Source organism: Salmo salar, chromosome 04, assembly GCF_965601325.2.
Source record: "Salmo salar chromosome 04, fSalSal1, whole genome shotgun sequence".
In the NCBI taxonomy this organism is placed as follows: Eukaryota; Metazoa; Chordata; class Actinopteri; order Salmoniformes; family Salmonidae; genus Salmo; species Salmo salar.
Window position 1 is genome coordinate 62,265,274 of NC_138294.1, and position 23,550 is coordinate 62,288,823.

General features: G+C 42.2%; 2 protein-coding genes across 3 annotated transcripts in view; both read right to left on the bottom strand.

Annotated features, from left to right (window-relative positions):
* Nucleotides 1–14,910, bottom strand: part of LOC106603516 (LHFPL tetraspan subfamily member 7 protein-like) — a 164,415-nt gene extending 149,505 nt beyond the window's left edge. The window contains exon 1 of the mRNA XM_014197307.3: nt 13,913–14,910. Within this exon, the coding sequence (XP_014052782.1) occupies nt 13,913–14,230 (318 nt within the window). The 5' untranslated portion in view covers nt 14,231–14,910. The remainder of the gene's footprint in view (nt 1–13,912) is intronic.
* Nucleotides 14,911–15,213: 303 nt separating this feature from the next.
* LOC106603515 (A-kinase anchor protein 10, mitochondrial) overlaps nt 15,214–23,550 on the bottom strand; it is a 31,018-nt gene continuing 22,681 nt past the window's right edge. For both annotated transcript variants that reach the window (XM_082974606.1, XM_014197306.3), the window contains exons 13-15: nt 17,329–17,381; nt 17,131–17,223; nt 15,214–16,976 (exon numbers count right to left, since the gene is read on the bottom strand). In XM_082974606.1, coding sequence (XP_082830732.1) covers nt 16,971–16,976; nt 17,131–17,223; nt 17,329–17,381 — 152 coding nt within the window. In that variant the 3' untranslated portion in view covers nt 15,214–16,970. The remainder of the gene's footprint in view (nt 16,977–17,130; nt 17,224–17,328; nt 17,382–23,550) is intronic.

Sequence of the window (23,550 nt, forward strand, 5' to 3'; positions counted from 1 at the left end):
GCCTATAGAGAATTTAATTCATTCACAAGTGCCACAACAGGATGGATGTAAATTGTAGCCATTAGTTTTGGCACCAGTGGGTTAAATGCCTTGTTCAGGGGTAGAATGACAGATTTTTACCTTGTCAGCTCGGGGACTTGATCCAGCAAGCTTTTGGTTACTGGCCCAAAGCTCTAACCACTAGGCTTCTGTCTGTGAGAGACAGACAGAAGCATCTTACCACACACACCTGATTTCTCATAAGGTGAGCTGTCAAAGGACACCTCATCATCTGTTGTCTAAATCATTTCCAGACCCTTCTCCATCTCCACCTAGATCGCTGTATTACACATCCAGTGCATTTTGGGATGGTGCACTTCCACTCGTGCTTAGAGAGGGTGACCGACCACAAAAAAGGGGAGGGTTTGGCAGGCAGGGATGTCCTTGTCCCATCGCGCACTAGTGACTCCTGTGGCGGGCCAGGCGCAGTGCACGCAGATGCAATCGCCAGTAGGACAGTGTTTCCTGCCTTCCGGGTTAAGCGAGCAGTGTGTCAAGAAGCAGTGTGGCTTGGCAGGGACGTGTTTCGGAGGACGCATGGCTCTCGACCTTCGCCTCTCCCGAGTACGTATGGGAGTTGCAGCGATGGGACAAGACTGTGAGAAGGAATTAATGAGCAAAGCGATCATGCTGTTTTTATGTGGCTGCTATGAAAGTGACCTGTGTTTGCATGTAATCAAGAGTGTATTCATTCCGCCGATTCTGTTGAAAAACGTTTCTTAAATGGACGCAAACGGAACAAAATGGGGATAAACATACCTGAATTTGTCCAATAGAAACTCTTGTTTGCAACTGTTGGACTAATGATTACATCCTAGATCAGCTTGATGCAGGCAAGAGTGTGGAAGGCGGTATTGAATGTGGCACTGTCTTTCACCTTGATTACTCATAATTCTCTCGACCTGTGCACCAACGTTTTAAACTTTCCTTCATAGGCTAGGTTGTAGCAACCTCATGATGGGTATAGGGAAAATTAGACTATCATGTAATAGCCTAAACCTATCGATGTTATATTGAGCTGGGTGAATGGAATATGAATGACAGTCTTCCAAGATGTTTTAATAGAAATAAGGCCATGCTCATTAAAAAAATGATCGTCCTCCCTCATCTTAAATGACACCGACCGCCACTGGTATGTGTGTGTGTGTATGCATGACAATCCATTCTGTGATGTCTCTCTGTTTAAGAAATAGAATCAGGTCAGGAGAATCCACCCAGACAAAGCTCTCTGGCGTTTTCTGTAACGCAGCAGTATGCTTTTGTCTCTCACCGACACTCAGCTCCTCTCTCTCCAGGGCCACAGAAATACGACCCAGCACACCCCAAAAAATTCTGTGAAAGTCCCCAGAACATTCGTTAGGTCGCGGCAAATGTTCTCACAACACAAAAACTGTCCAGTCGTGGCAATGATTATAGAATGTTTGTGGAAAACATTTTCTTGATGTTGCAAGAACGTTCTTAGAACAAATTAGATTTGTTCTTTAATGGTTCCCAGAATATTTCATTAGGTTGTGGGAACAGTTTGGTGAAAACACTGTGGGGATATCACAAAATATATGTTACCAAACACAAAAATTGTCCAGTTGTGCGGATGATTTTACAACATTACAATTAATTTCTGATTGACCATACTGCCATGGCTATATACTGAAGAAATCAGATGTAAGCAAGGTTCCCTGGTGGTGCTGTCACGGCTTTTTGAAGGATCGGACCAAAATGCACCGTGTTCGTAGTTCCACATATTATATTTATTGTGAAACTAAATGCAATACACGAAAAATACTTGAATACACAAAAAACAGCAAACCCGTGACGCAGAGAGGGAAAACAACTACTCAAAAGATAATAACCCACAAAACAGGAAGCGAAAACCCCCTACTTAAATATGATCTCTAATCAGAGGCAACGAGGATCAGCTGTCTCCAATTAGAGATCAACCCAAACAATCCCAACATAGAAATAGAAAAACTAGAACTTAAACATAGAAATAGAAAACATAGAACAACCACCCAAAACACCCCATGTCACGCCCTGACCACTCTACTATAGAAAATAACAAATTACTATGGTCAGGATGTGCAGAGGATAAAAGACCTGGTGTTGGAACCAAACCTTGCATGTTCAAACCCCACATGGGCAGACTGTCAACATATGAAGTGTAAAAAATATGTTTGTGTGACTAAATGCTGTTCAAATGTCTTATGAATTAAATTAAAATGCCATGTATCTCTATATCACCTACAATACAGTTCTCTAATGACAACTACCATCAAATCTGGAGAGAAACATAATGGGCATGTTTTTTAATTTACATGCTGAGAATGTTGTGGTAATATTAGGTCAAACTCAAATATACAATTTTCTAAATGTTCTTGAAATGTTCCCGAGGTCCTCCAACATCAATGGAATTGTCACAGTGGTCGATGAAATGGGACCAAAGCGCAGCGTGTTGAATGCTCATCTTCTTTTTAATAGAGTGAACACTTAAACAAAAAATAAACAATATGACAAACGACAGTTCCGTAAGGTGCACAGACTATATGGAAAACAACCACCCACAACCCACAGGAAAAAACAGGCAGCCTAAGTATGGCTTCCAATCAGAGACAACGAAAGACACCTGCCTCTGATTGGAAACCATACTCGGCCACACATAGAAAATGAACATAGAAAATGAAAACTAGAACTAATCCCCATGAAACAAACCAACCCCAAAACACACAAAAACAACACCCCCTGCCACGCCCTGACCATACTACAATGACAAATGACACCTTTTACTGGTCAGGACGTGACAGGAATATTATGTTAAAATGTACTTATTTTGTTCTTATACAGTAACATTAATGGAATGTCCTGTGTTACCTAACTTAAACAGTGTACAGTCGTGGCCAAAAGTTTTGAGAATGACACAAATATTAATTTCCACAAAGTTTGCTGCTTCAGTGTCTTTAGATATTATTGTCAGATGTTATTATGAAATACTGAAGTATAATTACAAGCATTTCATAAGTGTCAAAGGCTTTTATTGACAATTACATGAAGTTGATGCAATATTTGCAGTGTTGACCCTTCTTTTTCAAGACCTCTGCAATCCACCCTGGCATGTTGTCAATTAACTTCTGGACCACATCCTGGCTGATGGCAGCCCATTCTTGCATAATCAATGCTTGGAGTTTGTCAGAATTTGTGGGTTTTTGTTTGTCCACCCGCCTCTTGAGGATTGACCACAAGTTCTCAATGGGATTAAGGTCTGGGGAGTTTCCTGGCCATGGACCCAAAATATCAATGTTTTGTTCCCTGTGACACTTAGTTATCACTTTTGCCTTATAGCAAGGTGCTCCATCATGCTGGAAAAGGCATTGTTCGTCACCAAACTGTTCCTGGATGGTTGGGAGAAGTTGCTCTCGGAGGGTGTGTTGGTACCATTCTTTATTCATGGCTGTGTTCTTAGGCAAAATTGTGAGTGAGCCCACTCCCTTGGCTGAGAAACAACCCCACACATGAATGGTCTCAGGATGCTTTACTGTTGGCATGACACAGGACTGATGGTAGCGCTCACCTTGTCTTCTCTGGACAAGCTTTTTTCCGGAAGCCCCAAACAATCGGAAAGGGAATTCATCAGAGAAAATGACTTTACCCCAGTCCTCAGCATTATAATCCCTGTACCTTTTGCAGAATATCAGTCTGTCCCTGATGTTTTTCCTGGAGAGAAGTGGCTTCTTTGCTGCCCTTCTTGACACCAGGCCATCCTCCAAAAGTCTTCGCCTCACTGTGCGTGCAGATGCACTCACACCTGCCTGCTGCCATTCCTGAGCAAGCTCTGTACTGGTGGTACCCCGATCAGCAGCTGAATCAACTTTAGAAGACGGTCCTGGTGCTTGCTGGACTTTCTTGGGCGCCCTGAAGCCTTTTTCACAACAATTAAACCGCTCTCCTTGAAGTTCTTGATGATCCGATACATGTTTGATTTAGGTGCAATCTTACTGACAGCAATATCCTTGCCTGTGAAGCCCTTTTTGTGCAAAGCAATGATGACGGCACGTGTTTCCTTGCAGGTAACCATGCTTGACAGAGGAAGAACAATGATTCCAAGCACCACCCTCCTTTTGAAGCTTCCAGTCTGTTATTCAAACTCAATCAGCATGACAGAGTGATCTCCAGCCTTGTCCTCATCAACACTCACACCTGTGCCAACGAGAGAATCACTGACATGATTTCAGCTGGTCCTTTTGTGGCAGGGCCGAAATGCAGCGGAAATGTTTTTTGGGATTCAGGTCATTTGCATGGCAAAGAGGGACTTTGCAATTTATTGCAATTCATCTAATCACTCTTCATAACATTCTCGAGTATATGCAAATTGCCATCATACAAACTGAGGCAGCAAACTTTGTGAAAATTAATGTTTGTGTCATTCTCAAAACTTTTGGCCACGACTGTATGAATGTCATCACAATTGTGGGGACTGAGCATATCATGTCCCCACAATGTTACCACAACCTAATGAAACATTCTGGGGACCTTTAAAGAACAGACTAAATGTGTTCTGGGAACGTTCTTGTAACATCAGGTGAATGTTTTTTTCACCCTAAAAGAAACATTTTTGAATCATCCGCACAATTGGACAGTTTTGTGTTCTGGGAACATATATTTTATGATGTCCCCAGGGCCGTAAACAGGGTTTGAGTTTTAGAGAGATTTTATTTGATCACTAAATAAAATAAAAATGTATTTACAACATTTCTACATAAAAAATGTAATAAAAAAATGCTATTTGGAGAACAGCAGAAATCACCTTGGCTGCTGTTGGTTCATTCATCTCAGTCGATCTACAAACACACAGCCTATTAGCTAAACAATTGTAATGGTATACCCCTGAAAGGAGGGAAATATGAGAAATGAGTCACACCGAAACGTAGCATCAGCGACGAAACGAAACCGTATGATTTAAAAAAAAACTTGGTTTGCATTTTGATTGTATTTTATTGTAGGCCTATAGGGAAGATAGGTCATGTGGAGATGTTCATATTGAAACATGTCTTATTTAAGTTCCAAACTTGTTTGATAAGATTAGTAGAGATTTTCTCAGGGGACCACACATGGGGTCCCGACCCCAAATTTGGAAACCACTGCACTAACCTCTCTCTCTGCTTGCTTCCTCTCTCTCGGTCTCCTCTGCTTCCTAATGTCCTCATATGTAGTTACAGCCATGATGTCCCCACAATGTTCTCACCAGACTGTTCCCACAACCTAATGAAACATTCTGTGAACCTTTAAACAACTGATTAAATGTCTTATTGGAACATTCTTGCAACATTAGGAGAACGTTTTATACAAACATATTATAATCTTCAAAATGACTGGACAGTTTTTGTGTTATGTGAACATTTGCCGCAACCCAACTAATGTTCTGTAAACTTCAACAGAACCAATTTTGGTTTGCTGGGAAAACATCACTGGTACATTGTGTTATTACATTACCTGGAAACCTAATGAGAACTTTTGGGTAATGTTTTGTGTTAGTTGTTACAGATGCACAGATTTTAGTGAATGTTAAAAGAACATTCCAAGGATAGTTCATGAAAAAATGTAAATGTTTTTATCTAAAACCTTCTCTGACTGTTTTTGGGATTTTATCATCCTAATCTTAGATAAAACCCTAACTAGAACTTAATGGTTAACCTGATATGGATAGGGGGCAGTATTTTCACGGCCGGATGAAAAAAGTACCCGATTTAAACTGCTTACTACTCTTGCCCAGAAATGAGAATATGCAGATTATTAGTAGATTTGGATAGAAAACACTCTGAAGTTTCTAAAACTGTTTGAATGGTGTCTGTGAGTATAACAGAACTCATATGGCAGGCAAAAATCTGAGAAAAAGTCAACCAGGAAGTGTAGGATCTGAGAAATGTAGTTCTTCTTTCTAGTCCCTTTTGCAACTACAGTATCTGTGCTGTTACGTTGCACTTTCTAAGGCTTCCATTGGCTGTCTAAAGCCTTCAGAAAGTGGATTGAGCCTTCTCCTGTCTCTGGGCAGAGTATAGGAACTCAGTTACTGAGTGGTCTGCCTGAGGACAAAGAGATTGGATATGCGCGTTCCCGCGAGCACACCGTTTTTTCTTTTTCTCCTTGAATGAATACACTATTGTCCGGTTGGAATATTATCGCAATTTTACGTAAAAAATACCATCAAAATTGATTTTAAACAGCGTTTGACATGCTTCTAAGTATGGTAATGGAACATTTTGACTTTTTGTGTCTCGAATTGCGCTCGCGCGTTACCCTTTGGATAGTGACCTGAACACACGAACAAAACGGAGGTATTTGGACATAACTATGGATTATTTCGAACAAAAACAACATTTCTTGTGGAAGTAGCGGTCCTGGGAGTGCATTCTGACAAAGATCAGCAAAGGTAATACAATATTTCTAATACTAATTCTGAGTTTAGGTTGCCCCGAACTTGGCGGGTGTCTGAATAGCTCGCCGTGATGGCGAGCTATGTACTCAGAATATTGTAAAATGTGCTTTCGCCGAAAAGCTATTTTAAAATCTGACACAGCGATTTGCATAAAGGAGTTCTGTATCTATAATTCTTAAAATAATTGTTATGTATTTTGTCAACATTTATGATGAGTATTTTTGTAAATTTACCGGAAGTTTTTGGTGGGAATACATTTTCTGAACATCACGCGCCAATGTAAAAAGCTGTTTTTGGATATAAATATGAACTTGATTGAACAAAACATACATGTATTGTATAACATAATGTCCTAGGAGTGTCATCTGATGAAGATCATCAAAGGTTAGTGCTTCATTTAGCTGTATTTTGGGTTTTATTGACATATATGCTTGCTTGGAAAATGGCTGTGTGGTTATTTTGGTCTATGTACTCTCCTAACATAATCTAATGTTTTGCTTTCGCTGTAAAGCCTTTTTGAAATCGGACAATGTGGTTGGATTAAGGAGAAGTGTATCTTTAAAATGGTGTAAAATAGTCGTATGTGTGAGAAATTGAAATTATTGGATTTTTGAGGTTTTTGTATTTTGCGCCACGCTGTTCCATTGGATATTGGCTAGGCCGAGATGTAAGAAGTTTTAATGTTCTGAGAATGTTCCCGGTTTGCTGGGGACACACTTACTATCATTAGGCCACATAACATCATCTATAGTAGAGATACACATTCCTGGACAAATACCTTTCACCACTAATGGGATGACTAGCTCATAGCTAGCTATCCCATTAGCTAGCTATCCCATTAGCCATGAATCGGAGGCCTAATCCTACTGAAAGAGTGGAGGGGAGGAGAGGACACATTACATAGAGACATTGGTGAGCACAAACAGTAAATCTACAGGGAGTAAAACCTTAGCCTCAGGCTGCACCAGGAAAAGGACAGAGAGTGCTTTCGATTTGGAGAGATTTTGCAACTCTTCATTGTGAAAGTGCATGGGCGTAACTGGTATATATCTTGCGGAGTGACAGGGAATCCATTAACTCCCGTGCCATTGTAATATGTGGGCCCTTCTGGGACCTTGGCTCCTGGCTTGGCCCAACCTGCAAGCTGCCATGCTTCTCATTTCCTCTCTCAAAACAAGGATAGGTTCCAGGACCTCGAGAGTAGAGACCAACACACACACACACACACACACACACACACACACACCTCGTCCATAATTGTATTACCTACAGTAGCAGCAGCAGCCTCTGATAACACCCGGGGGCTGGACTCCCCATTTTGTTGGGCAGGCAGAGGGCCCTAACAGATTCAAGCGGAGCACATCATTGCTTCCTCCCCCTGATGCCAAAAAGGTACAGTGCAGAAAGAAATAGGAATTGCCTGGACTGATCAACCCCACCCCAAAGTTCAGTTAATTCCATTTGAAGAGCATTCCACTTCCACTCAGAGCCAGCTTTATTCTGTCGCTATGGACTATGAAAGTTTAGGGGGGGTTTTACAGTTGAAGTCGGAAGTTTACATACACTTAGGTTGGAGTCATTAAAACTCGTTTTTCAACCCTGGGAATCTCAGGCTTATTATCCTGCCATTTTCTGAAGAGAAACAAAAGATGAGGATGAATTTCTACATTTTCCAATCACTGTTTCTGGAGATTGGCCATGACTCATCTACATTGCAACCATGACAATCTTTGTAGAAGTACACACGCACGCACGCACACACACAGATACACTCACACATAGATGACACACACACACACACACCATTCACACAGCAGTTGGATGTGTCAAGACGGAGCACTAATCCAGCATGCTACAGGGCCAGGTTAATCCAGCATGCTACAGGGCCAGGTTAATCCAGCATGCTACAGGGCCAGGTTAATCCAGCATGCTACAGGGCCAGGTTAATCCAGCAGTGCCAGTGTCTACAGCTGTGGGTGGAGCCAGAGGATACCAGCCTTCAGCTGCTGGAAGCACACTAAACTACTAACAATTTAAGTGAAATTCTTCTGGCAGGTGAGGCGAGCACCACCTCCTCCTCCTCCACAATTTACCAAGCAGCAGGTCTGAGTACAAGCCCCTAGCTAACACTTCCTCCAACCTGGCAACCTCTAACACCTGTACTATCACGGCTCCTCCTCTGCAGTGCAGGGGCGGTTCCTCCTGCAGGCAGAGGAGGGTCGTTAGTGATTGGAGCCACCTGGGCTCAGGGTGTTAAACTGCTTCACTAACCACTCTCTCTCTTTCTCTCTCCCTGCTCCTCCAGGTATGATCCTGTTTTGTTTGTTCCTTTGTAGGTTTACTTAGTTTCCACTCAGTCATGTTCACACACACAGATTCATGCATCCATGCACCTTACATTCACCCTACATTATGACATTTCCACACCTCATTCCTTTTTCTTTGTTTAAAGTTACGTTTTTGGTTTACAATAAAGAACCTTTTGATTGGCCTATACCTATTGTTCATGTCCCCTCATTTTTGACACAGGCTATGAGCCGGCCTGTGACACCTACCAACCTGTCAACTGCTGCCTGCAGCCCCAGAACACACAGGCAGGACTCAGGCTGCATTGAGGACAATAACATCAACACAACTCAGTTAGTCTTATGAGAGAGGAGGAGAAATGACTTGATATAATCAGGCTTGATTCTAATAATCCCCTCCGTTTCAGTTCATTCCTTAATATTATAGTAAACTATGCAATTCTGTTTATAAAATGTATTATATTGACTGCTTATATAACTTTGTAATAGATTATAATTACTGTATAATTCCATTGTATCACGTATTTACATTTACATGTAATGTGCCAGGCTGCAGCCCTGACTGGCAGGCCTGATAGTGTCTGCTACGGTGGCAACTAGCTCTGGGATGGAATGAGTGTGTTAAACAAACAGGTTGAAAACACATGCACAGATGTAAGCCCTGATCTCACATCTCTTGGCTGGCTCCTCAGTGCCAAGGCTGGATGGCTGCGCAGGCCAACCAGGGCTTTAAAACATGGAGGGAGGACAGAAATTGACCACAGAACCAGAGCACATCTAGGCCAGCCACAGAGGGAGTGTGAGAAAGCCAAAGCCCTCCTTCTTGTTCTGTCCCCTCTACTGGGCTCTGTACACACACAAATCAGTGTGAGCTCTCATTGTAGGCCAGCTGAACACAGCCCCTCACTGATGGACTCCACAGACCCCATGGTTTCTGAGATAGGGCATGGTTTCTGAGATAGGGGGGCCTTTTTAACCTGTCATATACAAAGGAGAACAGAAGGTGATGGTTGTGGGTGGTAGTGTGAATGTTGGAGGGGGGGCAGTTAGTGTGTGAGTGTGTATGTGCGCTTGGTGTGTGCATGCATGCATATGTATATGTGTTTGTATGTGTGTGTGTGTGCATATTTGTGTGTGCATGTGTATGCGTTTTTGTGTGTTCGGGATGCATATTGTGTGTGTTTTTGTGTGAGTGAGTGTGAGTGTGTGTGTAAATGTGTGTGGGAGAGAGAGGTGGAGTTGTTTTAAAAAGGAGGACAAGAGCATCAGCGGAATAATCTGTACACCAATGAGGGGTGTCGGCCTGGAGGGGGTGAAGCGAGGGCCGTAAGTTATTAATGGCCATGGGGGCGTGATGCTGGGATGCTGTGCTACTATGAAGCAGCATGGGATACTATGATGCTGTGCTACTACGACGCAGCATGGGATACTATGATGCTGTGCTACTATGACGCAGCATGGGATACTATGATGCTGTGCTACTACGACGCAGCATGGGATACTATGATGCTGTGCTACTATGACGCAGCATGGGACACTATGATGCTGTGCTACTATGACGCAGCATGGGATACTATGATGCTGTGCTACTATGAAGCAGCATGGGATACTATGATGCTGTGCTACTATGAAGCAGCATGGGATACTATGATGCTGTGCTACTATGACGCAGCATGGGATACTATGATGCTGTGCTACTATGACGCAGCATGGGATACTATGATGCTGTGCTACTATGAAGCAGCATGGGATACTATGATGCTGTGCTACTATGAAGCAGCATGGGATACTATGATGCTGTGCTACTATGAAGCAGCATGGGATACTATGATGCTGTGCTACTATGACGCAGCATGGGATACTATGATGCTGTGCTACTATGAAGCAGCATGGGACACTATGATGCTGTGCTACTATGAAGCAGCATGGGATACTATGATGCTGTGCTACTATGACGCAGCATGGGATACTATGATGCTGTGCTACTATGAAGCAGCATGGGATACTATGATGCTGTGCTTGGGCCAACCTGATCCCAGATGTATCCATGTACAGTGCCTAGTGAAAGTCTGCACACCCCATTCACAGTCCTCACATTTTGCTGCCTTAAATGTCAATCTAAAAAGGATTCATGTTTTTCCTACTGATCTACAAAGCATAGTCAATATTTTCAAAGTGAAAGAAAATTATGGAAAACTTTCAAAATGAAAAGAAAAAAAATGTAAAAGCTGTATGTCTTCACACCCCAGAGTAAATAATTGGTGGCAGCACCTGAATAAGATTCTACCAACTTTGCACAACTCTTAGGGTAACATACACCGTGTGTACAAAGCATTAGGAACATCATCCTAATATTGAGTTGCACCTCCTTTTGTCCTCAGAACAGCCTCATCGGGGCATGGACTCTACAAGGTGTCAAAAGCATTCCACAGGGATGCTGGCCCATGTTGACTCCAATGCTTCCCACCGTTGTGTCAAGTTGGTTGGATGACCTTTGCGTGGTGGACCAATCTTGATAAACACGGGAAACTGTTGAGTGGGAAAATGCAGTTCTTGACACACTCAAACCGGTGCGCCTGGCACCTAGTACCATACCCCGTTCAAAGGCACTTAAATATTTTGTCTTGCCCATTTACCCTCTGAATGACACACATACACAATCCATGTCTCAATTATCTCAAGGCTTAAAAATCCTTCTTTAACCCGTCTCCTCCCCTTCACCTACACTGATTGAAGTGGATTTAACAGGTGACATCAATAAGGGATCATAGCTTTCGCCTGGATTGCCTATCTCACGGAAAGAGCAGGTGTTCCTAGTGTTTTGTACACTCATTTTTTGTCAAAATTGCTCATGCTCTGTAAATATGGTTGGGAATCATTGATAGACAGCAATATTCAAACCTTGTCTCTGATTTTCAAATACATTTATGTCAGAATTGAGACTAGACCACTCAAGAACCCCTTTTAGAAAGCCATTCTGGTGTGTCTTTGGCATTAACATTTCTGTAATTGTGTTTTGGGTGTGAAGACTTCTACTAGGCACTGTACAAGAAGGACTTTGCTCAGTTAGCAACTCAACTCTCTGGGTACTAAAGGTACTGTATTGCCTGTCTGTCTGAACAGGTGAGACTACTCCGAAATGTGTCAAAACCCAGAGATGAAACCCTTCAAATAAAGTGATAGCACTCTTCAAAAGGTCCCTGGATCATTAGTTGCCAGCACAAATACATGGAATTCCCATTCAGCAATACAGTACCTCCTATCCACAAACACCTGAATCTTCATCATTTGAAAATATGAAGGGCTAAAAGTAGTAGAATTATTAACCCATTCTGCTCTGCTTTGTATTAGACTGTGTACTCTGCTCAGACCTGTTTGCCTGATCCAGTATAAATCCCATCTTCTACCTGTGTGGGAAAACTATAGTACTATAGTAACTATAGATGCTACGCATTTGATTCTTTCCTGCACACAGCCCCTAGCTACTACATCTGAACTGCCACTTAATTAAATATCTTTTTCATATGTTAATTTATCCTGCTCATACATAATCATAACTCCTGAGGAAGCTGGTGGGATATTGCAGGTTTTTTTTTTTACAGCATGGTCGTGGATCCAATTGGCCTGCTTTTTCTAATCTAGAATGAAAAGAAGGACTGGAATGCACTGGATAGCTCTACGGGAATACCCATGGTGCAATGCAACTGAACTCCTGGGGGGCCCCATGCTTCTGGCTGCCCCAGAGATGCAAATAAGATAACTTACACAATCACACATTCCATTTGGCGGGAAGTTAGCCAACATGGTCACTTAGACAGCCATCTCTTGATTTAACTTAGCACAAGGTCCCATAGCTTTACCCCAGTCTTTTCTTAGCACATGCCCTCATTCTGTTTTGAATGGACTTGAAAATGTTGAATTATAATGCTTTTTATGACAGATCTTTGGTGTTTACAGACTGAAGATTCATGCTTGTTGACACGTTTTCAAAAGTGGATCACTGCTACTACATTAAGACCATTTATTGTTAAAAACCATCAGCTATTTAACAAGAGGAGCAAGAGCATCTCTCCCTCATAGTTTGTGACCCATTAATGACCGTAACTAAATTTAGCACTATGCTATGCTTTGTCAAAGCAAAGCATTCATATTCTGAATAGGAAATACTGAAATCCTAGGGGACTGTAACCAGTGTCTGGGTCTATGGCTGGCAGTACTTATGTAACCAGTTATCCTCTGAGAATTAAAGAAACAAGACCACTGACTGAAGGTGGAAGTGTGTGATGTGAGAGATTCCCTATGGCACTCCATACTGTCATCTCACTCAACTGCCATGCTAACCGTGGCCCAGCTCCAACAAACAATTTAGCTCAGAATAAATAGTGAATAGTAACATAAGAAATGTCAGGTCCTTATTGCTAGTTTTACAGTTCATTACTACTGTAGCTACGCCTCCCTGAGTGTACTCTACTACCTATTAATGGTAACTAATTCCTAACAGTGGTAGAATAGAAACCCATATATCGGCCAGATTAGGTGCCAAACACTTGCCCTCTGCTGGTGAGAGATTAGGCCCCTCTCCATCCATCCACCAGATGATGATGTGAAGGTTAATCCACAACCCCAGCCTTGTCAACAGGTCTCACCTGAGGGCAAGGACCTTTCATTGTGACATAACTAATTCAATAACACCTGTTGAGTATGAGCTTGAACAACACCTAATGGAAATCTATACCTAGTCCTTTGGGAGATCAGTGTTCAGCTAGTGTTCTGTTTATGGTTGGATTTAGTTCAATCTCATTGATTGTGCATGCTGCCATGTCCATCATCAACAACACTAATGTCACTATATTGGAGTCCTGAATACACTCAAGACAGTGATGCAGGAGCTGCAATGGCTCAAAGTCCTCTCTCAGCTGGTCTTATAAGACAAAGGGATATGTTTGCTCATCACAGACAACATAATGAACACTATCCTTTGTGGATTCTGGAAGCCAATGCATGATCATGTAGTTGCTACTAATTGAGATGTAATAACAATGCAATAAACATTGTTGCCATTGTACTCAACACTGTTTACTAATTTGTTACCATAACACATTCATTCAAGTATTGCATGTATGATCCATGTATGGTCATGTACCTGCCACGAGCTGGATGGAATCTCAGCGAATTTCCCGAGTCCTCCGAAGGTGTAGCATCTGTACATATGGTCCAGGGACTCGGAGCAGTGCCAAAGTAAGCCGAAGCTCACAGAGTCCTTATTTTTCAGATGGTCCTTGACAATCCATGCAGATGATATAAAACTGAAACTACAGATAGCGACCAGAGCGTAGGACAGGAAGACCCAAAAGCAGCCCACACAGCTGAACATCCTAGCAGCTTGGGGCAACGAGTAGCTCAGAGACAGATCGATCCCAACCCCTACTTCTTTCTTCTTCCGATCCAGCAATGAATGCATTTGGAGCTCACACACCCAGAAGAGATCAACTGAAGCTCTCCCCAACAAATGTTACACCAGCAGCCTCCTGCAGCAACAGAACTAGTTAACAATTTGTTATCCGTAATGATTTAAAGGGATATTCCAGTGACCCAAACATCGGCTCGTGATTTCATAAGAGTCAAACATGAGCACTTCTAGGTAAACAAGCTGCTACCTCAACAAGAAGTAATGTCTCCTTTAAATAGGCTATCCGCGACTATACTTGAGAATCTAGAAATATGAGTCACGGCAGGACACAAAAGCTGTTTGTCACACCCGAAACAGAGATGCGCAACTGTCATTCCGTAGATGGTCGCCGCCTGGAAACATTGAACTATCAAATTATCTTAATCGAATTTTACTCACGAGATGTAAAATAAAACATATGGTTAGTGTTGCAGTTGCTGACTATAAGTCCGGGTATTTGAGTCGCCGCGCTTTGTTCAGCAGAAGCTGTGGTTTTGGTTACGCATGGTAACCAGTGGGCAACACAACAAAAGTGTCCACATTGGCGCGCGCGTCATTGCGCACAGGGAATACTCAAGTGGGCGTATCCGCATCAAGAGAAAGGTTGTAAACCTTGTGTCCTCTTGTTACTTACGGTAGGTAAATACATGTTTAGAGCAAAGTGATACTAAACCATAAAGATTGCACATTTGACTAAACATTTGCTAAAGTGCCCATATTTTACTACAATTGTCTATGGGAAACAAGAGGAACTAATATTACAGTGAAATAACCTAGTCCTAATTATTATTGGACAAAACCTGTTTTTGTCGTTTAAACAAACATCAAAATCACTGAATATTATATACTTATTGCAACATCATTTGTAGTTCGACATTTATCTTTCTCATTTACGTTTCAATACAGTCCACATTGCCCCCCACTGGTTAAATGGCATTGCAACAAGAAAAATCTGATTTTGCTGTTTGATAATGTTACCTACTTTAGCTACAATATAGGCAGAAAAGTTTTATTACATGAACGCCATAAAATACTTACAATAAAGTATATCATACTGTACAACATAAAGAGGATAAAACAATTTGGATGCGCAAAACTGCAGCATGAACACCAATAGAGCTTATGCAAAAGCTAACCACACACTTGAAACTGCACTGGGATGAGCATTCATTTGCTGAATTACAGGTTGCATTACCATCTGGCAATGCTAGAGGTTAAATACCCAAATTAACAACGTGATGGCCACAAACTATGACCAGCCAACAAGCTAATGACGACTGAAATAGATCCAAATCCATCCTGTTTGGCAGCAGACAAGATTTCATACATAATCAGTGCAAAGAGAAAGAATTCTGTCATGTTCCATCATTGGTAGCATTTCTGTCCCTTCTCTATAAAAAAACGAAATAGACAAACACAAGGCAAACATTTCAATAATATATATATATATTTAAATCAAACACAATTTAAATATATTATAGATTAAGAACACATAGGTCAGAGAAACAATATTAGTGGTACATAGTACCAAAATAGTATTTTCTGGTTCTTTTCCACACATCTCAATGAGGTTCAAGCAAAGTCATAATAATATTAACATTATATTCACTGTACACTTCAATGAGATTTGCTTAAACATTGCTTTCGACAGTACATACAAAAAAGAAAACTGCAACAATCACCATAAATGGGGGTAAACCAGAAATCTACATATTTATAACAATACATGGAGTAGCCTGGAGTTATTCTTTCATTGCAACTGTAGCACGTCTTCTTCAGGCCATAATAAGAAGTATCTATTCATTAGCCTATGCTCTGTAATGATATGGACAAGGTGCCAGGGGTCGCCAGGGGTCGCCAGGGCTACAGGTAGATGGCAAGACCAGGAAATCAAGAAGGTCCATTCCAGTTTGACAGTAACATGTCTGACCTGCTCTAGAAAGTACATTAGGGCACAGCCAGGAGGGTAGGAAAGTACAACTCTGACTCACCATCTCATCATAGTAACCCACCCCACTGATAAAATACACCAGGACTGCCCAGGAATATAAGCATTATTCGCATCTGCCGCAAAATAAAACTGTACAAAGCCTCTACTTCCAGCTGGAATTTGTTTTTGGCATCAGTCTGACCACTTTCAAATTTATTTAATCTAAAAACAAAGAATGAGGAATGGGCAAAGACGGTAGTGGTGGTGGGGTACGGAGAGAAGATGGCGAGGACAACCTAGTCTTCTTAGTGATTGCTTAGTGAAGGATGTTTCAGACCCCTGCAGGCTCCCTCTGAGATGGCATGGTAACAGAGGTAACCACGGCAGCACCATTGCTTTCTGAAGTGCTGCTCTTTCTGACAGCTCCCGTTCAGCACCATTTTGTGTCCTTGTTTGTCATTCCTCCTTTTTGTTCTGGAAGGAAGGAAGGAAGTCGAGTGCTCTTTGTGCAACCGCCTTGTTGGCTTTTCTTTTCTTTTTCCACTTCATTTGCTCACAGAGATACCTTCATAGTGTTACGACGAGTTGGATGGATGGATGATATACTTCAAGTTTTTCGCTCACGCACAAACATTCACACAAACCAGTACAAGTTGATGCAGGAGATGATGGAATGCTTTTGTTCTTCTATCTTCATTGATGCGTTTTACCACAAGGTGAATCCAGTGTACAGTTCATCACTGGACTAGGTGACATCTGTATGTCACTGTCTGTCTCTACAGGATGAAGGGAGTGACAATCTTTTGGTTCTCCACTGGAGGGTCATAACTAGGGAGAGAGATGGACAATGAAACATGGACAATCATCATACAACAGTAAACTTGTCATGACTGAAGAGTCATTTTATTTGATATAGTTGACTACTGTATTAGATAAATGCAATGGCTTGGGGCATACAGCTATCCGGAACAATTTGACATACCTTGGTGGATTTGTCAGGACTGTTGTGGTGCCCCTGGTGTACTACGTCATTGACGATCATCTTAGCGATCTTCCAGGCCATTTCCTCCTGGGCCTAAACACACAGACACACATACAATTCAATATGTTCACCATTCCTATTATTCATTAGTTCAAACAGATTGAACACAAGAGGAGCTTGTTTTGTTGGTGTGCACACCTCATCTGAGTTGCCTTGAACAAGTTTCTTCATGGCTAGAGAAAGCATGAAACCTGTGAGGAGAGAGAGAAGAGTGAGTGAAGAAGATGTCAATAGTCAGTCATCTATTGTTCCTCTGAAACAGGTATTCCCAAACTGGGGTAAGCAATGCTATCGGGGGTACAGCAAATAAAAATGGGATTCACATAAAAAGTTAAATAATAATAACATTTTCAAACAGTCCATTTGTATTTTCCAACGGGGCTATACATTTGGGTGAGATTTTTTCCTCGCCTGAGTAGCCTTGTTTCACTGCCAAAAATAAAATTAAAACATCTAGGTGTTTAGCGAAATAAATACGCAATATTAAATACATGTAGCCTAGTCAAATAATTAACATACAATCACATTAACCATTACGCTCTCGGGGGAATTCCACTAACGGTCCGTATGTAAACAAACGTAGCTGCTGCTCATTGCGTTTGCTCGAAAATTGATAAATGGTTAAGAAAGTAAGGCTCGCGTCCATAGAGACACATACCAGCTCTACTGGTAGTACTGCTACTACCAGCAGTACTACACCTGCACCTGTCGATGACACAAGTTGTTCTGCTTCCACGAACACATCCAATGCTAGCATCAGTAATTATCCTGGAATGACATTGACCTCATCCCGTCAGTAGATGATGCCTGGCTATTCTTTAAAAGTGCCTTCCTCACCATCTTAAATAAGCATGCTCCATTCAAAAAATGTAGAACTAGGAATAGATATAGCCCTTGGTTCACTCCAGACCTGTCTGGCCTTGACCAGCACAAAACATCCTGTGGCGTTCTGCATTAGAAGGATTAGCATCGAATAGCCTCCGTGATATGCAACTTTTCAGGGAAGATAGGAACAAATATTCACAGGCAGTTAGGAAAGCTAAGGGTAGCTTTTTCAAACAGAAATTTGCATCCTGGGGTACAAACTCAAAAATGTTCTGGGACACTGTAAAGTCCATGGAGAATAAGAGCACCTCCTCCCAGCTGCCCACTGCTCTGAGGCTAGGAAACAATTACCACCGATAAATCCACTATAATTGAGAATTTCAATAAGCATTTCTCTACGGCTGGCCATGCTTTCTACCTGGCTACCCCTACCCCGGTCACCTGCCCGGCACCCTGCACAGCAACCCGCCAAAGCCCCCACCATTTCTCCTTCACCCAAATCCAGATAGCTGATGTTCTGAAAGAGCTGCAAAATCTGGACCCCTACAAAATCCGCCGGGCTAGACAATCTGGACCCTCTCTAAAATTATCTGCAGAAATTGTTGCAACCCACATTACTAGCCTGTTCAACCTCTCTTTCGTATCGTCTGAGATTCCAAAAGATTGGAAAGCTGCCGCGGTCATCCCCCTCTTCAAAGAGGGTGACACTAGACCCAAACTGCTATAGACCTAAAGCTAGCCTACCCTGTCTTTCTAAGGTCTTCGAAAGCCAAGTTAATAAACAGATTACCGACCATTTCGAATCCCACCGAACATTCTCCGCTATGCAATCTGGTTTCAGAGCTGGTCATGGGTGCACCTCAGCTACGCTCAAGGTCCTAAACGATATCATAACCGCCATCGATAAGAGACATTACTGTGCAGCCGTATTCATCGACCAGGCCAAGGCTTTCGACTCTGTCAATCACCACATTCTTATTGGCAGACTCGACAGCCTTGGTTTCTCAAATGACTGCCTCGCCTGGTTCACCAACTACTTCTCTGATAGAGTTCAGTGTGTCAAATCGGAGGGCCTGTCGTCCGGACCTCTGGCAGTCTATGGGTGTGCCACAGGGTTCAATTCTCCGGCTGACTCTCTTCTCTGTATATATCAATGATGTCGCTCTTGCTGCTGGTGATTCTCTGATCCACCTCTACGCAGAGAACACCATTCTGTATACTTCTGGCCCTTCGTTGGACACTGTGTTAACTAACCTCCAGACGAGCTTCAATGCCATACAACTCTCCTTCCGTGGCCTCCAACTGCTCTTAAATGCAAGTAAAACTAAATGCATGCTATTCAATCGATCACTGCCCGCACCTGCCCGCCTGTCCAGCATCGCTACTCTGGACGGCTCTGACTTAGAATACGTGGACAACTACAAATACCTAGGTGTCTGGCTAGACTGTAAACTCTCCTTCCAGACTCACATTAAGCATCTCCAATCCAAAATTAAATCTAGAATCGGCTTCCTATATTGCAACAAAGCATCCTTCACTCATGCTGCCAAACATACCCTCGTAAAACTGACCATCCTACCGATCCTCGACTTCGGTGATGTCATCTATAAAATAGCCTCAAACACTCTACTCAACAAATTGTATGCAGTCTATCACAGTGCCATCCGTTTTGTCACCAAAGCCCCATACACTACCCACCATTGTGACCTGTACGCTCTCGTTGGTTGGCCCTCGCTTCATACTCGTCGCCAAACCCACTGGCTACAGGTTATCTACAAGTCTCTGCTAGGTAAAGCCCCGCCTTATCTCAGCTCACTGGTCACCATAGCAGCACCCACTCGTAGCACGCGCTCCAGCAGGTATATCTCACTGGTCACCCCCAAAGCCAATTCCTCCTTTGGTCACCTTTCCTTCCAGTTCTCTGCTGCCAATGACTGGAACGAACTGAAAAAAAAAAATCACTAAAGTTGGAGACTCATATCTTCCTCACTAGCTTTAAGCACCAGCTGTCAGAGCAGCTCACAGATCACTGCACCTGTACATAGATGGGCTATCTACCTCATCCCCATACTGTATTTATTTATTTATCTTGCTCCTTTGCACCCCAGTATCTCTACTTGCACATTCGTCTTCTGCACATCTACACATCCAGAGTTTAATTGCTATATTGTAATTACTTCGCCACCATGGCCTATTTATTGCCTTAACTCCCTTATTTTACCTCATTGCACTCACTGTATATAGACAGTAAGTTCCCTTTTGTTCTACTGTATTACTGACTGTATGTTTTGTTTATTCCATGTGTAACTCTGTGTTGTTGTATGTGTTGAATTGCTATGTTTCATCTTGGCCAGGTCGCAGTTGCAAATGAGAACTTGTTCTCAGCTAGCCTACCTGGTTAAATAAAGGTGAAATAAAAAAGAAATATATTATTATTATTATTATTATTATTATTATTATTATTAATATATATATATATTAATATATATATATATATATATATATATATATATATATTAATAATAATAATAATAATAATAATATATTATAATAATAATAATATATATATATAATAATATATTTCTTTTTTATTTCACCTTTATTTAACCAGGTAGGCTAGCTGAGAACAAGTTCTCATTTGCAACTGCGACCTGGCCAAGATGAAACATAGCAATTCAACACATACAACAACACAGAGTTATATATATATATATTTATATAATAATAATAATAATAATAATAATAATAATAATTCTACATTTGTTGTTAGCCCAGCTAGCATGGACACTGACAGTTGTGAATCTGATGCAGCCGTAGAGCTACTGCCCCCTTACCAGGGAAAGCACCGAACAACATACAGGGACGTTGGACCATCGAAGAGGCGCAAATATGATGAGAACTACATTTATTTGGGGATCACTTATGTTGGGCGTAGTGCCTTTCTTCAGTCACAGTGTGTTATATGTGTAAAAGTACTATCTCACAACTCGATGAAACCTTCACTCTTGCGCAGACATTTAGAAACAAAACATGCCAATTTAAAAAATAAGCCACAGGAGTTTGAGCGAGAAATAAGACAACTTTCAAGTAGTAAGACATGTATAAAAGCAACAGATACCATTAATAAGAAGGGGCTAGAAGTGTCTTATATGGTGAGCTACTGAGTGGCTAGGACAGACAAGCCCCATACTATTGTGGAGGACTTAATTCTTCCTGCTGCTGTGGGTATGGCTGAGACAATACTGGGGGGAAAGGCCCAAAAAAACTATACAGACAATTACTTCATCAAACAACACTGTTTCACGACGCGTCAGTGACATAGCAGGAGATGTTTTGAAACAATTACTGCTTCCATACAAGCTAGTGAATTCTATGCATTACAGCTGGATGAGTCAACAGATGTGGCGGGCCTGGCACAGCTCCTGGTATATGTCCGTTTACGTTTATGGGGGGTCAATTAAGGAGGACATCCTCTTCTGCAAACCACTGGAAACCAGGACAACAGGAAATTATATTTTGAAAGTTCTGGACAGCTTTGTGACATCAAATGGACTTGTGTGGTCAAGATGTGTTGGTATCTGTACTGATGGCGCAAAAGCCATGACAGGGTGACATAGTGGAATGCAGTTGCTCCCGACGCCACTTGGGTACACTGCAGCGTCCACTGAGAGGCTCTTGCTGCCAAGGGAATGCCTGGCAGCTTGAAAGACACTCTCGTGTATTTTCTGCACTATGCAATGATATAGGCAGCGACCATGTACAGCTTTTACAGAAGCGCGTTGGTTATCAAGGGGCAAAGTATTGACATGTTTTTTTTTTAATTGGGAGACGAGCTTAAGGTTTTCTTTACTGACCATCATTTTCACTTGTCTGACTGCTTGCATGATGATGAGTTTCTCACACGACTGGCCTATCTGGGTGATGTTTTTTCTCGCCTGAATGATCTGAATCTAGGATTACAGGGACTCTCCGCAACTACATTCAATGTGCGGGACAAAACCGAGGCTATGATTAAGAAGTTGGAGCTCTTCTCTGTCTGCATTAACAAGGACAACACACAGGTCTTTCCATCATTGTATAATTTGTTTGTGTACAAATGAACTCAGGCTTACGGACAATGTTAAATGACATAGCGAAGCACCCGAGTGAGTTGGGTGCGCAATTAAGCAGGTACTTTCCTGAAACGGATGACACAAATAACTGGATTCGTTATCCCTTTCATGCCTCCAGTCCACTTACCGATATCTGAACAAGAGCCTCATCGAAATTGCAACAAGCCGTTGTGTGAATTATTATTTTTTTTAAATAAATCAGAAGCCACTGCCAGATTTCTGGATTGGGCTGCGCTCAGAGTATCCTGCCTTGGCAAATTGTGCTGTTAAGACACTGATTCCCTTTGCATCCTCGTACCTACGTGAGAGGGGATTCTCAGCCCTCACTAGCATGACAACTAAATATAGGCACAGACTGTGTGTGGACAATGATTTAAGACTGAGACTCTCTCCAATACAACCCAACATTGCAGAGTTATGCGCATCCTTTCAAGCACACCCTTCTCAACCTGTAGTGAGTTATTCACAATTTTAAAATAAAGTTTTATATGTAAGATGGGTAAATAAAGAGCTAAATTATTGATTCTTATTATATTATTATTTGTTCCCTGGTCCTATAAGAGCTCTTTGTCACTTCCCACGAGCCAGGTTGTGACAAAAAGTCACACTCATTCTTGTTATTATTTTTTCCCCCCCCTTTTTCTCCCCAATTTCGTGGAATCCAATTGGTAGTTAAAGTCTCGTCTCATCGCTGCAACTCCCATACGGACTCGGGAGAGGCCAAGGTCGAGAGCCGTGCGTCCTCCGAAACACAACCCAACCAAGCAGCACTGCTTCTTGACACAATGCCCACTTAACCCAGAAGCCAGCCGCACCGATGTGTCGGAGGAAACACCGTACACCTGGCGACTGCATCAGCGTGCACTGCGCATGGCCCGCCACAGGAGTCGCTTGTGCGCGATGGGACAAGGACATCCCTGCCGGCCAAACCCTCCCCTAACCAAGACAATGCTGGGCCAATTGTGCGACACCCAATGGGTCTCCCGGCGTGGCCGGCTGCGACAGAGCCTGGACTCAAACCCAGAATCTCTAGTAGCACAGCTAGCACTGTGATGCAATGCCTTAGACCAATGCGCCACTCGCGAGGCTCCACTCATTCTTATGCTCCACTCATTCTTATGTTTAAGAAATGTATCGTATAGTGTGTGTGTGTGGCAGGCTTACAATAGCAGAAAACAACATTTGTGAGTGTGCTGACCCTGGTGCTAGAGGGGGTACGCAGCTGGAGGTTGAATGTTTGAAGGGGTACGGGACTATAACAAGTTTGGGAACCATTGCTCTGAAAGATACTAGACATATGAGGTACATGAAAAATGTATCACACAACAGAATTCTCTTGGAATGCGATCGATGCATTTGGAAGAAACCGAGGGCTGGAAAAGTTGAGCCATGAAATCTACTAAAAAAATGCATTCAACATATA